At 40.8% G+C, this 26122-nt stretch overlaps 1 protein-coding gene across 7 annotated transcripts in view; it reads right to left on the reverse strand.

Moving 5' to 3' along the window:
* The window catches only part of TRPM6 (transient receptor potential cation channel subfamily M member 6), a 181359-nt gene that overhangs the window by 34586 nt on the left and 120651 nt on the right, over positions 1–26122 (reverse strand). For all 7 annotated transcript variants that reach the window (XM_045781029.2, XM_087858787.1, XM_045781028.2 and 4 more), the window contains 8 exons: positions 25235–25486; positions 23240–23414; positions 22900–23014; positions 19271–19464; positions 15722–15854; positions 6304–7448; positions 6000–6112; positions 1683–1806 (listed from right to left, as the gene is read on the reverse strand). In XM_045781029.2, the coding sequence (XP_045636985.1) occupies positions 1683–1806; positions 6000–6112; positions 6304–7448; positions 15722–15854; positions 19271–19464; positions 22900–23014; positions 23240–23414; positions 25235–25486 (2251 nt within the window). The remainder of the gene's footprint in view (positions 1–1682; positions 1807–5999; positions 6113–6303; positions 7449–15721; positions 15855–19270; positions 19465–22899; positions 23015–23239; positions 23415–25234; positions 25487–26122) is intronic.

Here is a 26122-nt window from a genome sequence, read left to right on the forward strand (position 1 = left end):
AGAAACATACTTATAGGTATGGGATTTGATTTATTCAATATTGTAGGCTCTTATAAACTGTGCGATTTAAGGCAAGACAAATAAGCTCTCGAGTCATATCTGTAGATGAAGGGGGTTCTCAATAATTTAATTTCTAATGTCTCTTTCAGCTTAGAGTCCACTTGATTCTCAATGATTTAATAGACAATTGAGTATTTTAAAGTATAAATCAGGGTTTCTCAACCTTCGCACTGACATTTCAGGCTGGAAAATTCCTTGTCAGGAGGAAAGAGACTATCCCACTCATTGCAGTAGGATGTTTATCACCATCTTTGGCCTCTACCCACTAGAAGTCAAGAATACCTGTACCTACCTTAGTTGTCATAACCAAAAATGTCATGAGACTTTGCCAAATGTCCCAGGGAAGAGAGGTGGGAGGTGTATGAAATTGGCCCTTGGTTGAAAACCACCACCCATAGGAGAAAGCAAGGTTTTAAAGAAGCATAACAACATAGATTTCAATATACTATTTGTACCTTAAGTTTAGTATTTCAAATAATTTTAAATATTTGTGAGTCCTGGTCACATAGTTTCTTCTGTTTAAAAATTAGTAAAAGGGAGTGTGAGGAAGATGGCGACGGAGTAGGAGGACCCTAGACTGACCTCTTCCCACAAATACAACTAGATAACTATCAAATCATCCTAAATACTCAAAAAATTGACCTGAAGACTGGCAGAGTAAACTCCATAAGTAAAGACAGAAAAAAGGGCACATCAAAGAAGATATTTGCACACCCATGTTCATAGCAGCATTATTCACAGTAGCCAAGAGGTGGGAACAACCCAAGTGTCCACTGATGGATGAACGGATAAACAGAATATGGATATCAGCTGCATTCCGTCTTGCCATGGCAGCCGTGGAGGTGTCCTGCAGAGATCTCTGAAGCCCCATGTTGAACATGATAGAGCTACAACATGGGTGGAACCTGGGTCCCTGCATCCCTGGATGGGAGGCTGCCTGTCAAACATTTGCATAGGGCTTTGTCTGAGAATAAACTTCAAATGTGTGAAAGCAAAAAAAAAAAAAAAAGAATTGGTAAAGGTCTCTTATTGTATAAAGCAAGAAGTTCAAAGTTCTGATCACTGCTCCCAATTCTGTTCATAATCTGGTCTTATCTTACTTGTCCAGGCTTATTTCACATTCTCTGCCTACCTCATAGTTTTCATTTGTAGCGAGTTGATCCATCTTTTCTTCTTTACAAACCACCATTAAGGGACACTTGCCCATGGAATAAATACTATATGTCAGTAGTCATAAATAACCAACCACAACTCATCCCACTGAGTTCTGTGTAAGGGTCCATATCAATGTCTCATGAACCTCAAGAATTTATAACATTAGACAACCCCACGCCATAGATCAGACCAAATGAACACTCCCTGAGCCAGGTTTAACAGCTCTGGATATGAGACTACCTAAACTTTGATTTTTCTTTTCTGGATCCCAGAAACGATTCCATTAAATGAATGGAAATTCATAAAAATTAAAAATAAAAAAGAGCTATTTTTCTAAATGGATGTTGCCATCCTCTCGTTCCATCATCTCCCCTTGAAAAAATAGCAGGGACCACCAGTGATCTGGGAGCACAGTGAGGAAACTTTCTCAGAGCTTTTGAGTTCTAAGAGTCTAGACTGTTACATACTTATCTGACTAAATTTGGACACTGTGAGCCAGTTCTTGCTATAGGCCTCTTCTTCTGAGATGTTATTTTCTCCTGGCTCTGAATCCAGTTGGTCATTTTGAGAGCAGGTGTCGACCTTTATGACCTGGAGAAAAAGACACTTGTTGGAACACAGTGACATTAATCTGAAAACATTTTGAGTCATTAATGTGACTCATAGAGGTACTATGGTGAGTAGCAGTGGTTGTTAACATTGGCTGCACATTAGAATCACCTGGAAATCTTTGAAAACTCCCATTAGTTAAGCTGGCAGGACACAAGCACCATGTGATTACTATTTGTGGTGATGACTGAGAATGACGGTAGGGGGCAGCAGTCATCAAACGTGAGTGTGCATCAGAATCACTCAAGGCTATGCTAAACCACAGATCACTGGCTCCCACCTCCAAGATCCATGATTCATTAGGTCTAGAGGTAGAAAGAATCTGAATGTCTAATAAGTTTCCAGGTAATGCTGTCACTGCTGATAGAAGACCACAATTTGAGAACCAGTGGCATAGAGAAAGAAACATAAGGCTTGGATCCGAAAAGAACTTGTGTTGGAATTCTAGATCTATCACTTAGAAGTTATGTAAACTTGGGTAAATCACTTAATGTCTGTGAACCCCGTTCCCTTTGTCATTAAAATAACAGGTAGCCAACAGTAATGGCTTCCATATGTACTAACCAGGAACAGAGAAGAAATGAGATAAATTGACAAAATACCAAGCAATAAATAAATGCAAGTTATTAATACCTAAGCCCAGTTTCAATTTCTAGTTAAATTCTGGCCACTTTAACTATTGCAAAAAACAAATCCACTGAATTCATATTTCATAAGATTCGAGCAACTCATAGCATTTCCCTGTAAAAGAGTCTTCTTTACAAGCTAAATCTCTCCCTCCAAAAGGTAATTTTACATAATTATCTTAATACTTATCTCTTTGCTTCTGCTTCTCATTCTAAAAAGAGTTGAGGTGCTTTTAAAAATGTATCCAGATTATTATATGGAAAAACAAAGCAGGGCATTAAATTAAGATCATGAAAGGTGAAGTCCTATAGAATTACTAACTCAGATCTAAGGCTTCCTAATAATAAATAAAAAGATACACTAAATGAAAATGTGAGCATAACATATTGGAATTTGTGGAACATAGCTAACACAATGATTAGAGGGAATTTTATAGCACTAAATGCCGTATTAGAAAAGAAGACCATCTCAAATCAATGAGCAAAGCTTCTATCTTAACAAACTAGAAAAAAAATAGAGCAAATTAAAACCAAAGTAAACAAAAGAAATAATAAAGAGCAGAAATTAATAAACTAGTATTCAGAGACAAATCAATGAAACCAAGAACTGGTTCTTTGAAATATCAATAAAGCAGATAAGCCAGTAGCCAGACTAATCATGAAACAAAGAAACACAAATATAAAATATTAGGAATGATAGAAGTGACGTCACTATAGACCCCATAAATAATATGGGGATAAGAAAAGATTATAAATCTATATGCCAATAAATTCAACAACTTACATGAAATGGACAAATTCTTTGAAAGACACAAACAAAGCTCATTAAAGATGAATCAGATAACCTGAATAGTCCTATATCTATTACAGAAATTGAATTTGCAGCTAAAAACCTTCCCACAAAGATGGTTTCATTGATTGATTCTACCAAATAATAAAAGTTGCAATGGTATCAATTCTATGCAAACTCAACTAGAAAACTGAAGAGGGTAATACTTCCCAACTCAGTCAATAAGCCCAGGATCACCCTGATACCCAGACAAAGACATTACAAGAAAAAAGATCAATAGACAAATATTCCTCAAGAGTACAGATGCAAAAAATCTTATTAAGATTTTAGCAAAATAAATATAGCATACAAAAAAGATAATACATCATGGTCAAGCAGGATTCATCCTAACCAGGTTGACTTGATACTCTAAATAGTACTTCTACATTATAAAATTAATTAATATAATTAATCATATTAACATAGTAAAAAGGAAAAACCATCTGATTTTATCAGGAGGTGCAGAAAAAGCATTTGAAAAAATGCTAATATCTATTAATGACAAAACTCTCAGAAACTAGGTGTAGAAGGGAAGTTCTTTAACTTGATAAAGGGCAGCTACATAAAAAGCTTCAGCTAACATCATACTTACTGGTAAAAGCTTAAATGTTTTACCCCTAAGAGCAGAGAAAAGGAAAGGATATATTTTTTTTGCCACTTTTATTCAATATTATACTAGAGATGCCAGCCAGTGTAATGAGGCAAGAAAAATAAATAAAACACATCTGGATTTGAAAGGTAAAAAGTAAATTTGTAAAGTAAAACTATCTTCATTTGTAGATAACATGACCATTTATATAGAAAATCCTACAGAGGAACAAAACCTCTACAAACAAATTAGCAAGTTTAGTAAGGTTGTAGTGTATAAAATCAATATTTTTTAAATATATTGCTAGGGGCACCTGGGTGGCTCAGTTGGTTAAGCATCCAATTCTTGGTTTTAGCTCAGGTCATGATCATGGGGTCATGGATCAAGCCCTGTGTTGGGCTCCATGCTCAGCAGGGAGTCTGCTTGAAGATTCTCTCTGCCCCCCACCCCTGCTCACATTCTCTCTCCCTCTTTCTCAAATAATCTTTAAAATATATGTATTTCTATATACCACCAACAAATAATCAGGAATTAATTTTTTATAATTGCATTTATAATAAAGTAAAAAATAATAAATACTTAGGGAGACATTTTTAAAAACATGTGCGAGAAATGAACACTTTTGGCACCTGGGTGGCTCAGATGGTTAAGTATCTGCCTTCAGCTCAGGTCATGATCCCAGAGTCCTGGGATCAAGCCCCATGTCAGGCTCCCAGCTCCACAAGGAGTCTGCTTCTCCCTCTCCCTCTGACTCTTTCCCCTGCTCATGCTCCATCTCTCTGTCTCAAATAAATAAATAAAAAATCTTAAAAAAAAAAAAAAAAGAACACTGAAAACTACAAAACATTGTTGAGAGAAACTGAGGAATATCTAAATAAATAGACATATCATGCTCATGGATCAAAAAACTTATTATTGTTAAGATGCCAATTCTCCCCAAGTTGATTCACAGCAATTCCACTCACTCCAGCAGACTTCTCTATAAAAACTATCAAGCTGATTCTAAATATATGTGGAAATGCAAAGAAACTAGAATAGCCAAAAAACAAAACAAAAAACCAAAAAAACACTACTTTGAAAAGACACAAAAACTTTGGCAGACCTACACTACATGATTTCAATATTTAATATAAAATATGGTATTCAAGATACTATGGTGTTTTCATAAAAATAGACATATAGATAAATGGAACAAAATAGATCCAGAAATAGATCCATACAAATTATAGATATACATGGTCAATTCATTTTTGACAAAGGTATCAAGGAAACTCAATAGGAAAAGGACAATCTTTTTACCAGAAAATGGTAGGAAAAAATTGATATTTGTATTCAAGGAAGGATGGGAGGGAGGGAGGAAGGAAGGAACAAAGAAATAAAAGAGTGGGGTGGGGGGGAGAAAAAGGAAAAGAAGGAGGGACCTCAATCCCTACCTATCACCACATACAAAAGTTAACTCAAAATGGGCGCTAGACCTAAATATAAGATGAAAAACTATGAAACTTCTGGAAGAAAACATGAAAGAAAATCTCAGTGATCTTGAGTTTTACAAATTTTCTTAAATATAAATAATAAGCACATAAAAGATACCTTGCAACACTAGTCACTCCAGAAATGCAAATGAAATCACCATGAGATCCCACTACATACCCCCGACTATGGCTAAAGTTAAAAAGACCCAGCATACTAAGGATTGGTGAGAACGTGGACCGCTGGAACTCTCATAAACTATTCCTCGTCAACTGGTGGGAATGTAAAATGGTAGAGCCACTTTGGAAAGCTGTTTGGAAGTGTCTTCTAAAATTAAACAAATACTTACCATATGACTCTGACATGCTACTCCTAAATATTTACCAAAGAGAAATTGAAACATATGTCCACACAAAGACTTGTGCACAAATGTTCATAACAGCTTTGTTTGGAATAGCCCAAAACTGAAAATAACACAAGTGTCCTTCAACATGTGAGCTGATAAATGAGCTGTGGCATAACCACTCTGATGACTCTTAAATTTACATCTTCACTCCTTCCAGTACAGGGCCATTTTGTAGTGTGCCTGGCACTTTACAATACGGAAACCAAGCTAAGATAGGCTACTACCTCAATTGCTAACGACATACAAGACACTTACTGGCACCTGTAGTCCTTGAGTTTTCTTCTTTTTCTTTGACGATCTCTTATCCTTGATTAGCATTTTTGTTTTGATCCATGCTGACTGCCCTATCTCTGAGGATCTTGAAAGATCTGTAAGGGAAAGGGTTTGCAAAAAAAGGTTTAAGATTGTGCAGGGAGCCATTTGGTTTTAGAGACGACTGAGAATGGGGAGAATGAGGATATAGTCAAACATGGTCAACTTTTTAAAAATAATAGTAATGCATAGAATTTAGTAATTTAAGAGCTTATTTTTAAACAAAAAAAAAATGTTCGCTTCTTACTTTTAATCTTAGAGATCTTCAGTTTGTCGTCCTTGTGGAATCTCAAACTATGACTCCGAGTGAAGGGCCTATCTCTGCGGAAAGGATTGATCCAAAAGGATGTGTTTGGCTGCAGCCATGGTCCCGCCTCTGAGCAGTCACTACTATAGGCCAAGCTTGATGAGTTTTCAGATAGGGATCTGGCTCGGATCTGCCTCTGGCTTTGGCCACTCTCTTTAGGGTCGCTGTTACAAGTGGAGGCCAAGCAGGTCTGCCATTTTTTCTTGATGCTAAACACACCAGTTTCATCACCTTCTGAAAATGCCCAGTTCACATACCCACCTCCAGTTCCCGTGCTCTCGCCTTGGGAAGGGAGGGAGGTCATTTTCATTGGTGGAGATGTGCAAATAAAAGTGGGTAGAACTTGCTCCCCGCCCTTGTCTTGTCTGGCTGGTATCTGAGAGACTGACTCGTACTGTGCCTCGGGTTCAGCCACTGAGCCCTGAGCTGAGAGTGTGGGGCTCTGCCAAGTCAGACGAACAGGGACCTCACTCTGGGTGACCTGTTTGACTGCCAGCACATCTGCGCTTGCTTCCACGGATGGTCTGAACAGAGGAAAGTCAGTTTCTGCAGAAAAAGGAACTTGCTGTAGATAAGAAGGGACCAGGAGAAACTGGCCATACTTTGGCTGAGCTTGCCTGTTAATGGACACCCCAGAAGCAACTATGGTAGTTTCTGTTTCTTGCTTTTCCTGCTCATCTCTTACATTTGAAACCTCTCTCTGACTGTCTGTGATCTCAAGAAGGGGCTCCCTCTGCACTCTCAGGGTATGCTGGCCTCTGGCCAGGCTCCGCAGCAATGAAGGAGGCATGCTATAATACTGGTATTTCTTCTCCCCAGAGATCTCCATGCTGCCTGGAACCCCCGCACAGATGACATTGCTCCAGCTGTGGGGAAGTTTTCTGCACGTAGAATGCTTTCTGTTGGCCAGGAGAGCCTCATCCTCTTGTAAGGTGTCAACAGCAGAAAGGAATTTGAGGGTATCCACTGTCAGGGCAGAGAGGTCCTGCAGGTGTCCCACTTGGCTGTCCAAGGACAGTAAAGAGTCCTTTATAAAAGACACTTTTTCATTCATTTCTTTCATTTGGAAGTACATCTCTGTAACCCTAATGGTAAAGGGAGGGAGAAAACCAATAACCACGTTAAGCCAGTGGGAACTTGTCTTGCTCTCTTCCTGTCCTAGTTCCATCCTTAGAAGGCTCCTCAGCTTCAGTGGCTTCCCCAGGTTGGGTGAGTCCTCTGTCTTATGTCAGGTGGTCTCACACCCTCCTATAATTCTTACTATCACTCCAAAGAGGAAATACTATACATTTACTTTTCTAGCCCTTATTTCTAGCATTTCAGAACCATGTTTCCAGTTTCCTGCTAGTCATCCCTCCAATGTTCCATCCACCAGCCCTATTGTATTAATATATTCATTAATTTAGATGAGAAACATCCCAAAATCTCCTACTGACAAACACTACGCTATTTGGAATAGGGAAAGGAGATCTTGAGGAATAAGCCAGAATGAGAGGAACAGAATTAATAATCAAATATGTAATTAGAAAAAAAATGTATAAATCTTAAAAAAAAAAATCCAAGTCTACAGCTCAAATAACCTTCCCAAGCTTCAAACAAAACCCATTTTAAGAGTCCTACATTCTGAGAAAGCCTGAGGCAAATTTTTAAAATTATCTTGAATACTATAACCCAACATTACAACGACCAGCCATTGATTCACGTGAAAGCAACACAAGGTATTTTCAGCTATGAAGGTCAAAAGTTAAATGGCAAGTAGAATCTACTTAAATGTAATGACTAACTTAGAAAGAATGAAGGAAGTGTTGGTTAATATTATCTGCATACCTATAAATATCTCTATATGGGGATGGGTTTCATTTTGTGCCCCCCAAAAGAGATATGTTGAAATCCTAACCCCCTAGTAATGCTAGAATAGGACCTTATCTGGAAACATGGTCTTTACAGAGAGTTAAAGTTAAACTGACGTCATTAGGGTAGACTTAAACCACTACGGCTGGTGTCCTTATAAAAGGGAAATTTGGACACAGTGAGAAGACCACCCTACAACTTCCCTGATGTGTCTACAAGCCCAGGAATACCAAGGACTGCCAGTAAACGCCAGAAGCTAGAAGAAGAAAGAAGAATTCTCCACTAGAGCCAACAGAAGAAGCATGGCCCTCCCAACTTCTCAATTTTGGACTTGTAACCTCCAGAACTGTGAGACAATAAATTTCTGTTGCTATAAGACACCCAATAATCGGTACTTCATTATGGCAGCCCTAGGAAACTAATACAGCTTTCTAAGCTTAACAACACAATAAATTACAAAATATCTCATATTTGGTTACATAAAAACAAACTCATATACATAAAAATATAAAATTTTAAAATAAACAGTAGGTTAGAAATTATTCTAACAAATGTAAGGAGGTGTTTGTATCCCTTAATAAATCAAAAGCTTTTACAAATTGTTGGGACACTCTGGTGGCTCAGTTGGTTAAGCCTTTGGCTCAGGTCATGATCTCAGGGTCCAGGGATGGAGCCACATGTTGGGCTCCCTGCTGAGTGGGGAATCTGCTTCTCCCTCGGCCCCTCCCCCCCACTCATGCACTCTCTCTCTCAAATAAATAATAAAATCTTAAAAAAAAAAAAAGCTTTTATAATTTGTTACAGAAAAAAATTACAAAGACTCCAAAGGATGTGAACAGCAACTCATGAAAGATAAAATACAAAAGATAAGGAAAAGATAAGGTAAAATATGCAACCTCATTAGGTATGCAGAGAAATGGAAATTAAAATGAGTTCATCTACATTGTAACAACATCTTTTTTAGCCTAGCAAATGATTAAGATAACTCAATGGTGACAAAGGTGCAACATTGGGACATTCGATTAAGCAATGTACATAAAAAGACTATGATTTCACTATGCTAAAGTAGATACTCTTTACATTATGAGATATTATGCAGCCATTAAAAATCACACTTACATTGTTGATAGCAATTTCCTTTGGCTATTTCTGATGGTAGGCATGGGGATATGGATGACTTATGCTCTGTATTATATACTTTTAAATTTGGTATAAAAACTTTGTAGGTCAAGAAACAATAAAAGCTAAAAATATATTTATAAATAATGTTTAATTATTGGAAGAAATGCTTTTGATGTATAAGGCGGGAGGGGGGCAACATAAAACTTGTATACTTTTTTTTAAGGATTTTATTTATTTATTTTGAGGGAGAGAGAGTGGAGGAAGGAGCAGAGGGAGAGAGAATTTCAAACAGACTACACGGGGTGCAGAACCCGACACGGGGCTCGATCTAATGACCCTGAGATCATCACTTAAGCGGAAATCAAGAGTCAGACGCTTCACCAACTGAGCCACCCAGGTGCTCCCAAACTTGTATAACTTTAACTAAAATTATATGGAAGACTAAATGGAAAAAAGAAAATTTTCAAAGTGCCCTCTGGCTTATGACATTTTTTTCTTTCTTTCTTTTCCCTGTTTTATTCTTTTATTTGGATAAGTGAGTATTCTGGCCAAATTCTCAATAACAAAAATCCTTGATAAGCAGAAATAAAGTAAAAAGAAGAAAGGAAGGAAGCGAAGGGAAAGGAAAGGAAAGGAAAGGAAAGGAAAGGAAAGGAAAGGAAAGGAAAGGAAAGGAAAGGAAAGGAAAAGGGAAAGGGAAAGGGAAAGAGAAAGGGAAGGAAGGGAAGGGAAGGGAAGGGAAGGGAAGGGAAGGGAAGGGAAGGGAAGGGAAGGGAGGAAGAAAGAGGGAAAACAGCAAGGAAGGGAATCTCATCAACAGTTTCATGGCTGGCATGACCATATGCAGAAATTAAAAGTGATCCCCAGTCTTAAGTGGGGCCTGGAGGAATCAGTGATTATACTATGAAGGACTGAACATTCAGCTGCAGCAAGCACTTCCCAAATTAGTGTGATATCTCCTCTCTCTAAAATGTATCCCAAGACACATGGATTGAGAAATCCTCCACTTCTTCTTGCGGGGAGCTTAGCAGACAGGAATTAAAGAACAAAAGGGGTGATATTTTCCGTGTTTATAATATGTGGGTGGGACCCTCTCTTTCCTACTTCTGCTATAGGATTCAACTTCTCTAACTAAGTAGAGGCTTAATAAATGCTTCCTGTCCTTCTGGAACCTGCAAAATGAGAATTGGCAGAGATGATGAGGGAAAGAGCACAAAATATATGTATATTCCCTTCCAAATATGCTTAATTAGAGCCTCTCCATTTAGCGCACTGTTTCATCTAATTCAAAAACAGAGCAGGCTGAACAGCAGTAATGGAGGCTCATTAAGTTCCATTAGCAGCAGTCACATCAAATGAATACAATAGAAGCCAGCAACTATTCACAGCAACAGGTAACAGGCTACAATAGAGAGATGCTAGGCAAATAACCTGGTCACCCTCACATCGGGCCTTCCTGCTTTCACAGGCATTTTTTCTTCCTAAAGCATTATGTCCAGTGAAACATATTTTAATTATATTCCTCAACCACCAACTGCATTAATTTAATCTAGACTTTCAGGCATCCTGACACGTAAAACAAACTCTTGTAAGTTTAGTTTCCCCTGTGTGCGATTCGAGGGTGGAGGGAAGACCAGTGTGGTCGTTGTTTTACTGTGGATCTTCGGAGGAGATGTTTTAAAGTAAGATTATAAGACGTGTACTTATGATATACGTCATGATAACCATATATTCACTGAGTGCTCACTCTGTGCCAGCCATGTAACAAAGGCTCTACATTACTATTTTTATTTAATCTGCATAACAACCCCATAATGTAGGCGTTCCTATTACCCCTTTCTCAGAAAAGAGGTTAGGTCACGTGGCTGGTCACAGGGCTGGGGATGGGGCGAGACTTCAAACCCGGACATTCTAACTCCACTTTCAGTGGCATTAACCCCCGCACTCTGGCACCCCTGAACAACTCATCAGGGATCTAGGCAAAGTTCTCACCAGGGCTTTAGAGGAGCGGGAAGAGCTAAACGAATTATACCAACGGTTCCCATGCTGGCAGGTCCTCACAAATGTTCCTCGACAAGGTTTCACGGCAAAGTAATGACAGGACCTGCTCCAAGGATGGCTCTACTGAGTCACAATGTGACTTGTTTTAAAATGTAGCATTTTCCGGGGGCACCTGGAGGGCTCAGTCGGTAGAGCGTGCAACTCTTGATCTCAGGGTTGTCTGTCTGAGCCCCACGATGGGTGTACAGTTGTTTAAAAAGTAGAGTGCAGCATTTCCCAAATATAACATGCTTACTATGGGAAAAGAACTATTAGCATCTTACTCCACGGAACAGAGAGAGGGACATGCTGGCTTATGTTGCTAGGGTCAAAAAGTAGCCAGTGTTCCAGAGAAAGGAGGACATAAACAGCCTGACTACTCCTCTTTTTCTAGTCTCGCAACTCACTTAATTCTGTAAGGTTATAGGTGATCCCTTCTTTACAAGTAGGCCATCGAGCAAATATTCTAGTCTCCTTTCCCTTCCTCTTCAAACTCCCTCGGCTACCTCCGAGAAGTATTCTTCCCCTCCCCCATGTCTCTGTTGTGAGCTCCCCAGCGATGACCTCAACGAGGCCAACCGTGTAAATGGAGGCTGGTGAGGTCGCTCTATCACGAGGGAGAACTGATGGATGAAGTACTGAAGAGTGAAATGCGGTCTTCATAACCAAATTCTAGAGCCCACGAAAGCCTCTAGGATATTGTTCAGAAGCTAATACCCAGGGGCACCTGGGTGGCACAGCGGTTAAGCGTCTGCCTTCGGCTCAGGGCGGGATCCTGGCGTTATGGGATCGAGCCCCACATCAGGCTCCTCCGCTATGAGCCTGCTTCTTCCTCTCCCACTCCCCCTGCTTGTGTTCCCTCTCTCGCTGGCTGTCTCTGTCTCTGTCGAATAAATAAATAAAATCTTAAAAAAAAAAAAAAGAAGAAGCTAATACCCATCTACCTTCCACTCCTTCCTCTACCCAGGGGAAAAACTCAAGAGGAATATAATGATATGTGATGATTGATGGTGTTCGTCACACTACTACCACCACCGCCATTACTACTATGATTGAATTACTTGTTCATAAATGTCTAGTTCTCCAGTTTTCACACCAGATCCATTTGACTCCAAACACTACCATTCCTAGTTTTCCTTTTTCTCCTCTGATCGCTTCTGGTCAATCCTCCCCATGAGCCCTTCTTCCTTGCTCTGTTACACAGGTGTTGGCACCCCTCAGGGTCCCGCCCTCAGCCCACTGAGTTTCCTCACCGTTCTTGCTTCCTGGGCATAATCACTTCCTCTGTCATGGCTTTCTTTTCTTACAAGGGGCAGACGACTCCCGAATCTCCTTGTCCAGTTCAATCTTTGCCCCAGGACTTCATAGCCTCACGTCCAAGCCTCCCAGAAATCTCTGGATAATGTGCCACAGGAGTCTCCAGCTCAACAAAGCTAAAACTCATTGCTTGTCCCCTTCCCTGTGTCTTTTGCGCATTTTTTTCCTATCATGGTGGCCCCACTTTTCACCTAATTACCCCTGCTATAGATCTGAGAGTCATCCTGGACTCCACCCTCTCCCTCGGCTGCATGTCCGACCCCTAGCTCCCCCCGTGAGCTGCCCTTCTAAACATGTCTTTACTCATCCCTTCTGCTATGGTCTGAATGTTGGCATCTCCCTGAAATTCCTATGCTGCAATTCCAACCCCCAAAGGTGATGGTATTAGTAGGTGGGGCCTTTGGGAGGTGTACAGGTCATGATGGGGGGAGGCCTCATGAATGGGACTGGTGCCTTTATAAAAGAGACCCCACAGAGCTCCCTCACCCCCTCCGCCATGTGAGGACACAGAGAGGGCTGCAACCCAGAAGGGGGCTGTCACCCAACCATGCTGGCATACTGGTCGTGGACTTCCCAGCCTCCAGCACTGTGAGCAGTAACTTTCTGTTGCTCACAAGTCACCCAGCCGCAGGCACTTTGTTCTAATGGCCCAAACGGACTAAGATACCCTCTTCAAACCTACCATGACTAGTTTGCTAGTCCCTGAAACTCATCCTCCTGCTGCATGGATCCCTGCTGTCTCCATACTTCAAATTCTGACTCCTTGAATACATACTGTAACTGAAGGAATCTGCCTAGAACTTGAATCTGTCCATATCTGACCACCTAACACCTGACACCTTCCTTAGTTTACAGTGTAAGGTAAGGGGCTCTCCATGACCTTGGTCCCATTCATAATCTGGGGTAGGGAGGTCATCTCATCTTATGTATTTATTCCCCTTTCCTTAAGGTTTGAAAGAAAAGATGTATTTAAAAAGAAATCATGGAGTGGCTGGGTGGGTCAGTCAGTTAAGCGTCTGCCTTCAGCTCAGGTCATGATCCCGGGGTCCTGGGATCGAGTCCCGCATCGGGCTCCCTACTCAGTGGGGAGCCTGCTTCTCCTTCTCCCTCTGCCTGCCGCTCCCACTGCTTGTGCTCTCTCTCTCTCTCTGTCAAATAAACACATAGAATCTTTAAAAAATAAAATAAAAAATAAAAAGAAATCATAGCCACAGTTTCTGGAGGCTATTTTTATGTTCATCGTCCCCTTATTATTGACCAGCACTCTGCCCACGACGTGGCTCATCTACGTCACCTCACGTAATCCTCACAGCACGTCTAAGACGTAGGTCTACTTTGTGCGCATCTTACAAGTAAGAAAACAAAGGCCCAGAGTCAATTGGCCCAAGTGCCTAGAGCCCGTAAGTGGAGAAGCAGGTCTTCACCCTGGCTCTATCAACTCCTGGGCATGTTTGCCAGGAGACAGAGAGCCAGGCTGGCCCACAGGCCTCGGCCAGCATATTTCTAAAGGCGGCAGAATGCACAGAAGAGGAAAAAGGGAAGAGAAGCTCATCAAGCTCTGGCCTAAAGATGTTATTTAAGGAAAATAAAATTTGTGTGCTCATAAACCTTTGATTTTTTTTCTCAATATAAAATTTAGTCTCAACATAAAATTCAATTGGCCACCTAAATACATACTTACATAATACAATATCAACTGAAAAGTCCAGAAACATGACATATACCCATAGCAAACCATTTAGAGAGTTCTTCATGTATTCAATTTTAAATAACTCCATATTTAAGGATTCACTGTCTACCCATTTGGACATCAGAAAAAATATATGCATTATTAGGTATAACATTTTAGAGTCAGGTCCCTCTATATTCAAAAATGAAGGAACATATTTAAGTTCTGTCCATTTGCTTCCGGTTATAAAAACAATTCCGTGTTTTAAAAAAAATGCATATAATCACACTCAGTCTTCCATGTTCCAACACGATGCCATGTATCCACAATTATTACTAGAGCCACAGTGGCTTCGATCCTACTACAGTTTCTGAAAATGTTCACTCTCTCCAATACGTCTTCTCTTTCCTCACACCTCTGAATGGCCTCCCTGCGCTGACCCCGTGCATACCCACAGGCACTGGTCCAGTGATGCCTTGGCCTCAAGAACTGTGTGCCTGCCCCCTAGCTGCAGCCTCCTGAACACCGGCCATCCTCTCTCTGGCCTCCTGCTGGGGGCGGGGGGGGGGGGGGTGGCGACCACGCACTAGGCCTTCTCTTGGGGCAAATCACCTCTCCCTCCTGCTCCCGCAGTTTCTCCCTTGCTGGTGGATCGTGTCCAGAACCATACACATTTCCGTTGTTATCCCCGCATGGAAATAAAACAAGAGAACCTCACCTGTCCCCATCTCCCCAGTGCAACCAGCATGTAGCTCTCAGCCTTCTCCAGTCCTACCGTTGGTGGACGCAGCCTTCTGCCTCAGGCATCCTCACTGGCTAGTCCTACAGCCAGGGGCACCATCCCACCGGATGTCTCTGCCTGGCCCACCTCCCTCAGGTCTCTCCTCCCCCAACTCCTCAGTGGCCCTCCTGCCCCAGGCTACCCCAAGAGTTCAACCCAACCACTTCCCCCCGACTCTGGCAGAACCCGCTCCGCCATTGTTTTCTGTTCCCTTATGCAACTTGATTTTTCTTCATCGCTCTCTAACTGACATTAAATTACATCTTTTTATATGTTTCCCTGCTTATTATTTGTCCTCTACCCCCTTCACCCCTCCACCTGCACACACTAGAACATAAGCCCTATGAAGGCAGGGACTCTTGTCTCTCATTCACCATTTATCTCCAGTAACTAGAAGGGCACCTGGAACATGGTAGGTGCTCAATAAATATACATCCCTTACAGAAATACTCCATGCTACTAGACAGAACTGTAGAGAACCCAAACCTCTGGATTTTGAAAGCCCATCTTTCTACTTCTTTAGACATTCTAGTCGAATCAGGTTTGGGGAGCTGGAAAATTTTATATATATCTTTTACCTTTCTGATGTCACTCGGATTCGTTCCTCACAGCTATAATTCAGACTTTCCATCTTCTCATGGAAGTATATTTCCACACACTGCTCTTCGAAATCATGAAGTCTTTTCAGATCCTCCTCACTCAGGTAGAGTTCTGTGTAAATAAGTATGGTACGTTAAAAAAAATCATTATTTGTCTTCAATAGGAAGCTGATAGAGAGTGGCTTTTCTTCCACTTGTGTTGAAAATCAATAAACTATAAAGCTTGTGTGAGGACACTTTGCTGCCTTGCCTCACCAAATTCCTACTATTAATGGAGAAGCTCTGTGTAGAAACAAATAGAAACACCAGTTTGGCTCTTTCCTATTGTTCTATAAACTGGTGTGGGACTTTGAAAATGACTCGTGGAACAGAGGTTTTCTGTCCAATATGCTCCTAGGTTAGACTTTTTCTACACATTAACAAAACTTCACTATATTAATATGCATATGGGGAAAGAATCTGATTGTCTTTTTTTCCCCGCCAACTGTTTGGTCTCTCAAAATGACAATAAGTAACCTGTAGATTAAAATCAAGGTTAGATGAGGTCTAAGTCTGTTGAATTAATCCAGCAAGTGTAATAAAGTTTCACCTTGTTACACTGAGTGTGTAGATACAGTTGACCCTTGAACAACATGGGTTTGAACTGTGCGTGTCACTTATATGTGTTATGCTTTGTTTGGGGTTTTTTCCCCCAGTAAATACAGCATAGTGCTGTCAATGTATTTTCTTTCCCTTATGATTTTCTTAATAACATTTTCTTTTCTCTAGCTCACTTTGTTGTTAAGTCTCGGTATATAACATATAATAACTAAAACATGTGTTAATTGACTGTTTATGTTATCAGTAAGGTCTCTGGTCAACAGTAGGCTATTAGTAGTTAAGTCTGAGGGAAGTCAAAAGTTATACGCTGATTTTTGCCTGTGCAAGGGGCTGGCGCCCCGCACCCCCATGTTGCTCAAGGGTCAATTTCCTAAGTCACTCTGTTGGAAATAGAGGCATTATCGCCAGCCAATGGCTGAGGCTATCCACTTTCTATTCCCTTATGCAACATAATTATAATTAACTCACAAAAAGACACATCGTTTCATGATATTATGAAGCTAACACAATTCAATGTCAGCCTTCAGTGATCACATTCAGTCTACTACCTTGGCCCTCATTCCGATCTAACAGAAAAATATATTAGCTTATTAGCATTTTCCAATACTTGAAAAAGATATAAATGGTGCTGCAAAAAGATTAAAAACAGAGCGTTCTCTTTCTTCAGTGGTGTCACTTAAATTAGGGAAAAACCCATAATGTTCCCTCAAGCTTACTAGAAATCCAAACATTTCATTATTTTCCAATAAAATGAGACAAAAATATTAATTTTAAATTGAAAAACAGGGCAAAGAGAAAACAATATTCAGCCATAAAAATATGTCCACAACTCAAGTGCGTACTGTTTTCTGATTTTATGATGTGGAAGAATCACTCAGATACTGAAAAAAATCCAGTAACCATCCCCCCCCAACTCTAAATGCCTGTTTGCATTGAAGAATCTCTTATGAGTGAGAAGATTTGCAGTTGTCATGATTTGATCCTTCTGTGGATTCCTGATAGCTAACAACCCAAACACCAATTCCGGCGACAGGTGCAGCTTGCATGCGTGGCGCATTCTTATGACTCTCCACCAGGTGGCACTGCTGCCCCATATGCAAACGTCAATCTTCAATAGAGGCTTGGAAGAAGTTTCACAAAAATTCAAGAATTTTCCAGAACTCAGGATGAACACACCTCTAGCCATCAGAAATTTACTTGAATTATAGACCGGAATCATCCTATAAACCCAGATGAAGGTGAAGCTGAAATCTGGCCAAATCCCAGCCAATCCCAGAATCTCTCAGCTGATTCACACTCTCCTATTAGCTTGTGGTAGTTCCCCAGCCAATGTCTGGGATGGCTCTCTATTAGAAGCCTAAAAATTATAGTGTAATTATAAGCCTTTAAATTAACTTCAGTTGTGTGGTGCCCAGGTGGCTCAATTAATTAAGCGCCCAGCTCTTGATTTCAGCTCAGGTCATGACCTCAGGGTCATGGGATCGAGCCCCGCGTTGGGCTCCATGCTCAGCGCAGATTCTGCTTCGGATTCTCCCTCCCTCCCCCTTTGCTTACCTGCCACCACCTCCCCCTTTTAAAATAAATAAATAAATGAATCTTTTTAAAAAATTAACTTCAGTTCTTACATTGGCTTCCTCATCCAGGCTGAATCTTTGGGGCAGGGGGTGGAAAAGAAAAGTAAATCTCCAAAGTGACTCAAGAGGAGAAAAATACTTCACTGAGCCAATTGCCAGCAGAAACGAAAGCGTATCGCCCTTCCAACCTTGTAACACCACCTGTCCCCCTAAGATGACATGTATAAACAGTGCGCAATCCCTTATCTGAAACTCCTGGAACCCAGTGTGTTTTAGAATTAAGAATTTTCCTTCTCTCGTCTTAGAAAGGAAATATAGTGCATACACCATAAAGGAAGTAAAATCCCTGAGGCTAGGGCAGTACCCTAAAATCCAACATATTATTTTTGCAGCAAAATCAATGAACATTCATGCTACAAAGGATAAAGGGAAGAAATGGCTTCACATTAGTCCCATCAGCCTCTTTTGTCCACATGAGTCTCTAACTTAAGAAGAAAAAAGCTTTCTGCTTTCAGGGGTATTTTGGATGTCGGAATTGAGATAAGGATTGTGGATTCATGCCACCCATTTCCTCTATATGTAGGAATTATCTCGAAATGGGCCCGGTACCAATTGTGAAATTGCTTGAGAGGAACTACAATAGATCTGTGAAACCACAATAAGAAATGTTCTATTATAACAATTAGCGCGACAGTCACATTGTGCAGTGAAGATACGGATAAGCAAAATGAACCAGGAGAATCTCAAAATATGCAGACTTAAGCATTGCAAAAAAAAAAAAAAGAGGAAGAAGAAGAAAAGAAAAATGAGAATCCATATTTCTGCATCTTGAATTGAAAACATGAAACAACCATACGGAATCACCTCCATTCTCAGTAGGTGAGGAAGCAAAGAATCAGGACTCTGGTTAATAAGTGAAGCTGAGTCTGTCTTACCGAGTTCCCTCAGGCCATAAGACCTCCTGTGACTCCTCTCTGTTTGGATTCCATCTTTGATAACAGGGAAGTGGGTATGGGTCACTGTGACTAGTTCCTAGGAGTCATTCTGATGACTTTCCAGGTAAAAAGAGAAAACACAGGTTTTCCAGGAGACATTCAAGAGCCTTTAGACATTTGAGCAGAGATTCTGTTCTTACCTCTTCCTTCCTTTCAAAGTATCAGTTAATCTCCGCAAAAGGTACCACAACCACATGATGAGCTCAGTGCACTTCCTTAGACCCACGTCCTTCAGCTGATATGCTATTGTGAGTGAACTGCCAGAGATCCCCATCCTGTGCCCTGAATTTAACTGCATGTTTTCACCTTGGATCTCCACTCTTTACTCTCTTCCTAGTGCCTCGTAAATGAAAACTTACTTAATCCAACATCGCCCTCTTCTTGGTCATTTGGAGCTTGGTGATGGCAGAGACGGCGAAGAAGGAGACCAACGTGGCTCAGCAGGATGAAAGGGGGGGGCAGCCAAGGCTTCTTGTGGTAGGTCATGATGTAGCGATAGCGGTTGTATTTCCATAGTTTATTGGAAATGGACTTCATGTCGACGTAAACGTTACTGTAAGGTATAGTGAAGAGAGAGATAATTTTCAATACAGCATCCTAAAAGATAGCAGATTCTTTCTCTACTTTCCAACTCTCATGATTGGTTTACCTGACATTTCCAGCAGTTAGTCAACAAAAATAATATCCATTGCATTTGTGATTCTTCTTCTACCCAAACAAGATACATTAATCACCTTCTACAATCAAATACGCTGATCAGACTAATAAAAGGATGGAAATTACAATCAGAGAGAAAATGCTAATGTTTTAAAAGCAATGACTATAAAACTGCCCTCTGGAACTTATCACTATTCTCGGTTCACCATCTCTTCTCAAATTAGAAGCTCTTTTCGGTCCCTAATCTACCATTCATGGTAAATACTGTTAACGTTTCTCTGTATCACCAATCTTATGGAGAGATTCCCCTAATGTCAAATGTGAGAACTGACAGAATAATCCTAGTTACAACGTCCAAATGAAAGAATATTAATGAAGAAAAGACAGGGAAGAAAAATCAGTTCATCCTAAAATAATAAAGAAAGCTTCTATTTAGAAACAAGATAAAAATTATTTACATTGACTTTACAATTAAAATAACTCCTTTTTGGTAGGCCACCTTGGATTATCCCTTTAATGACATCAGTTTCAATATGCAGATCGTGATACCATAGGACTAGCAATGGAAGTTGTGGTGGGTGGTGCAGTTCCTCTAAAATAACATGTCATCCCTAATTACTTAACTTTCAGTCTATAACATGATGGGGTGGGGAGAGGACGCAATGCGATGTCTATCCTAACATTCTGCGTAGGCTAATGTTTAGTCGCTTTAGAGAAAGATGACAAAGTAGTACTTGAGGAGGACAGCCAAAATTAGCCAATAAAAATACAGGCAGCCCTCAACTTGAGCAATGATAAAGAGAAGAAAGCAGAACTGTCCTGGGGAAAGCCAGCTTAGAACAAGAGGAAGGGAGAAGATTCACAGAATCCATAAAACAGATGATGGAAAGAGAGAAAACTGGGTTTTAACAGTGGTTCTCAAAGTGTGGTCTGAACCACAGAATTAGCATCACCTGGGGACACGTCAAAAATGTAAATTCTCGGGCCCTAGCCCGGAGTTACCGAATCAGAAGCTCCAGAAGAGATATTACAGCAATGGCTCAGCAAGCCCTCCAGGTGGTTCTCCTGTACCGTCAAGTTGGAGAACCACCACGCTTAACCACTACTCTGTCACTCCGAGTGTGACTACAGCTTGCCCACCAGCAGGTGGCGATCTTCACAGTGTATGTCAGGGTTTTTGTAATTCTTGCTACAAAGAATCTGGAATGGGCCGCTGGACAAGTAGTCAGATCTGGGGTTTCTCGGCTTGTTCGGTCCTCACTGTGTTCCTCTCTAGAGTGAGACAAGTGGTCTATGTGAGGATTTCGCAACCCCTCTTTCGACACCTGTCATTTTTGAGAATCAAAAATCTCATTCCCATTCTGAATGTTATTTGAAATGTCAAAAAAAAATTAGCTATATTAACTAAACACCAGTAAATGTTAGAAGTTTATAAAATGGTGGGGCTAAAAAAGATGACAGTTACTGTACGATCTTGTAACAAGCAGGAAGGTATGTCTTCCCCATATATCTATAACAATAGTCTTTTTTTTTTTTTTTAAGTATTCTGGTTTATTTTTGCTTCTCCCCAGCCTTTAGCATCTCTATTTTTTTTTTAATTTAGATTCCATTGCATTGATTTCTCTTATCTTGCCCTCTTCAGTGGAATAATCAATGAATAAACTACCTAGCACAGTGCCTGGCATCAATGAGGCATTCAAAAAGTAATAGTTTCTTCCCATCTCTTCACCTCATTTCTTTCATCCATCCATTGACTAGGATTATTCTGTCAGTTCTCACATTTTATGCACTCTTTTTGGTACTTGGGAAAAAATTCATCAGCAAAAAAGACAATAAAACATCTTGTCCTTGTGGCACTGATATTCCAGTAGAGGAGACAATTAAACAGGAAAAAAAGTATAAATAATAAAATATATTTGTATTTGTAAGCAGATATAAAGAAAGAAGAGTAAGGGGGACCAGGCATGCCACAGAGATGGCTGGAGGAAAGGGGGGCTGCACTTTCAAACATCATCCTTAGGTTAGGCCTAATGATAAAGGGAACGGGTGAGCAAAGACTGGAAGGGGGTGAGAAAATGGGCCACACGGTTGCCTGAAAGAAGAGCACTCCAGACAGAGAGAAGAGCTGCTGCGAACACAGCTTTGCTGGTTGGAAACGTCCGAGGGGCCAGTGTGATTGGAGAGGAGAGGGTTAGGGGAAGAGTCGTGTGATGCATGATTGGAAAAGCAGAGGGGAAGCCGAATCACTGGGGCTCTCTAGGTCATCGTAGGAACTTTGAAATGGGAAACCACGGAGGGTTTGGAACAGAGTAGTGACATCATCGGACATATGTTTTTAAAGGGTCACTAGGGGCTACCATGTTGATAAGAGAATATAGAAGAAGAATATAGAAGAGAATATAGAGAAGCAGAGAAATAAATGGGAGGCTCTCTGCTAGCAGAGGGGTGGCAAGGGGTGGTTGGATCAATGATCTGTTTGAAGGCAGAGTCAACAGGTGTTCCTGACAGTTTAGAGGGACAGATACAAGTGGCATTAAGAATGACTCCAAATCTCAACAACTGGGGAAATGGAGACTTGACAGAAACTTGTGGTCTTCTCCATAGATTTGGGAAAGATGACAGGTTGAATAAGTATATGCTGGGGAAGAGAAGAGAGGAGATCAAGAGTTGGGACGTTTAGAATTTTAGACTTCTATTACACATCCAACTGGTGGTGAAAGGGGGCGTTGGATCCGTGAGACTGGAGTTTGAAGAAGAGATTTGGGCTGGAGAGATAAATTGGAATTTGTCAACATTACAGGAAACTAACCAAGATCACCAAAGTGTAAATAAGAGACGAGCAAGGTCTGGACCCAGGGGACGTTCCAATGTCACAAGATTGGAGTGAAGGAGATGATTGAGAAAAGCAGATTGAGAAGAAATGAAAAATGAGATAGAAGAAAGCAGAGAATAAGATACACTGGAGCCAAGTTAAGAAAAGCCATCCAGAACCCCACGGTCAGCTTTTAAACTCAGCAACTGGTATTCTTCCATGACTCCACCATATTGCTTTACTGCAGTGCATGATCTCCTTTCATTCTGCTTTTATTACTTTCTCTCCATTTATTGTTTTTTTCCTCTTTTCTCGTGCTCTGCTCCCTTCCTACCAGAGGTTTCAAACCACGTGTTAAAACTATAGTGGAAAGGGGGGGGGGATGAAACACACAAGAACCAAAGGTTACATATTCAAAATATGAGACTCTACTCAAAATAGATTTTGATGTGAGATCATCTTGATGTAACTTTGATTTCGACTGAAACAAAATTACCACATTTAATTAAAATAACCTACTTGAAAAAAGCAATCAACAGGTTCACCATGATGATATACTGCACGAAGAGGTAGACAGCTTGGAGGAACGGAGTAAGAAAAGAACCAGGAGGGCAAGACGGACGGCTTTCACAAACTACAAATAAAGAATTTAAAAGAATGAGAGATAAGGTGAATCACAGCCCTATGGCTCAACACAAATATTTAGCACATTAACTTTGCAGAGTACCACAATTTTTTGACATCTTTATGACCCAGATGAATATTTTTCAGATTTTTTTTTTTTTTTTTTTTTGTAGATAGAGTACAACTCTATCTGCAAGGGTTCGATTTTGGCATGATGGCAAAATCCCCTACGCACCATCTATATCTGCAGCATAGACTTCTCCATAAATCATCCAGTATGGCTCAAACACAATGTCTCGAGCAAGGCTCCACGATGGAAGCTGCTTTGGTGAAAGGATGGCCTTGCGCGCCACCCCGAAGCTTAGCAGGACTATGGCCATCAGGGTCACAATGTAGAACATGTTTGCCGTCTGCAAAATAGCAAAGGCACAACCAGAATTTACCACAGATTTGAAATTTAGGACAAATCAAACGCTAGCAGCATTCACGATGATAGCTCGCAACAAGAAGACTCTCTGGTCATTGAGCACAATGACCCAGGCCATGGAGAGCTGGGCTTCCTCTGGCTAAATCGTCTCCTTCTCTCTGCACATATGTTTCATGTCCACGTGGTCTATGGAAAAACGTAACTGTGCTGAGGGTAAAGAATTTGTGCTTAAACAAAACAATAGGGTGTACTCAAATTAGTCAAATGAGTGCTGGTGCCTAGGATTGTCTCCGGGAGTTGATGAGAGTCTGAGAACTTGATCAGGTCAGGTTCATTTCACTTACTAAAAGTACATCAACTCAACCCGTTTGTTCACTGTGGCAGAGACAAGCATGCCACGGGTATTCCATGAGCTCCTGTGCATTTCTTAGCCTGCCTTCCACAAAGCTGGCACTATTATGACTGATTCTAGCTGATGGCCTGTGGAGTGACGGGAAGTTATTTTACTTCCTGCCCAGAACAGTTGAAAGCTGTCAGACTTTCTCCATCCTTCTCATTCCCCACCATAGGAGACCGTGGGAGCCACATGCTGACATGGTTCTGTCACAAGATGGAAGGTTCCGGATCCCTTGAGTTATAAGGTAGAGGTCAGCCCCCATGAACACTCATTAAACTTTGCATTAGGGAGAAATAAACTTGTGCTAAGTCACTAAGATATATTCGTTACCTCAGTACAGCCTATCTGACAAATACCGATGTCACCAAGACTAGAGAAAACATTGCTGGTCTAAAAGTATAAAGAAAGAAAAATCTGTCTTTGGAGTCCTGGAGGCTCTCCCTTTTCTGTTCTCCTTTGTTTTCACACTACCCTTCTTTCTCCAGAACTTGCCCCTTCCCTGCCAGTGAGAATTCCAGAAGGAAGAGCCAAAGATGATCTGGGAGTGTTATACTTCCTAAAGGGTGGGTCTCAGGCCCTGTACAAGGCCCCTTGGAGAAGGCTAACCCGACAGCACAGCAGGCTCAGACGACAGAGCCGGGCAGTCCAGATTTGAATCCTGACTCCCCTGCTTACGCCCTTGGGAGATCTCCTTAATCTCCATTTCCTTATATGTAAAATGTAGATAATAATAGTACCTATCTCATAAAGTCATTTTGAAGATTAAATGAGTTAATAGGTACAAAGTACTTAGAACAGGGTGTGGCCCATAATATGGACTATTTAAGAGTTGGCCAGGGGTGAGGAGATAAAAAGAGAAATTGATACTTTAGCAGAAAATATTACTGGTGATAGCCTCACACAAATCTCACCCACGAGGATTACTATGATGCGAGACAAATTTGATTCAATCATACTATCTGGCCCCTACCCAAAAAGCTAATAAGGAGAGTATCCAAATCAACCACCCAATATGCTCTCCAAGGACGTTTGCTAAATATGAGTTTGTGGTTATAAGGAAAGCAGAGATGAAATGAGCTGGATGTGTGTGCTTCTATAAATAATTCTTAAAGTTAAAACTGTTGAATGTGGGGGCGCCTGGGTGGCACAGTGGTTAAGCGTCTGCCTTCAGCTCAGGGCGTGATCCCGGCGTTATGGGATCGAGCCCCACATCAGGCTCCTCCACTGGGAGCCTGCTTCTTCCTCTCCCACTCTCCCTGCTTGTGTTCCCTCTCTAGCTGGCTGTTTCTCTCTGTCAAATAAATAAATAAAATCTTTAAAAAAAAAAAAAACTGTTGAATGCGAACCATGAATGTAAGTAGAACCATTACGAAGGACCCCCGAATATACAAGCAGACTGTACTCACCATTTTTGCAATCATGGTCACATACGGACCTACGTGTTGATTCACAGCGAAGAAGTCCAGGAGCCGTGAGAACCAGAATATGATGTCTATGCAGTAGATTAGTCTTCCCGCTGTGTGCAAAGGAGGGTCGCCCCACCGAAGGCCGAAACCAACTGAAAATAGGCCGATAGCCACAGTTTCTATTACATTCCAGTACTCGCTAATCCATACCTTCACCTTTTGAGTAAACTTTCCAGGTTCTGAAATACAGACCTAAAAGAAGAAAGAGGGAAATTTAAAGAATGGGGTATAACCCAAGAGCCTCATAATAATGTTCTTCCGTCCGTCAGCTGCTCCTTAAAGAGTAATTTGAATCCCACCAAACCTTAGATCACTTGGATATTTTAGAGACTTCAGTGATCCCTGGAAAATGAATTATTAAAACAATTCTACAAGTGCGCTTTAATGTCATTACTAGTATGAACCAGCTATTTGAAAAAAAAAAAAAAAACAACAGAAGTTTAAAAAAAAAAAAGAAGTTTTTCCTAGCTTTCATAAATCCTAAGGTAACACAGGGGACCAGAAAGACATTTTAAAACTCAATATTACAGCCATCTATATACCTACAATTCTACTATTGTGAGGGATAGCCAGGTGCAGAGGAGACTGGTATGAAACCAAGGAATCTTGCAATCTAGTCCTGCTACTGCTACTTAGTGAGTTGTTGAGAAATTACTAAGAAGGCTATATTAGAAGTCACCATTAAAGAAATTACCCCTGCAACAGAGTATCAGACAAATTCAAATGTAAAATAATTAACTTTCTTCCCCTGAAGCATAAAAAAAAAAATGGTGGAATTCAGATCATGTTTTTCTCCTGAGTTGTTTTCTATAGACTCTGCAATAGTAA

This window comes from Ursus americanus, chromosome 34, assembly GCF_024610735.1.
Source record: "Ursus americanus isolate L20-20 chromosome 34, mUrsAme1.1.p, whole genome shotgun sequence".
Taxonomy (NCBI): domain Eukaryota; kingdom Metazoa; phylum Chordata; class Mammalia; order Carnivora; family Ursidae; genus Ursus; species Ursus americanus.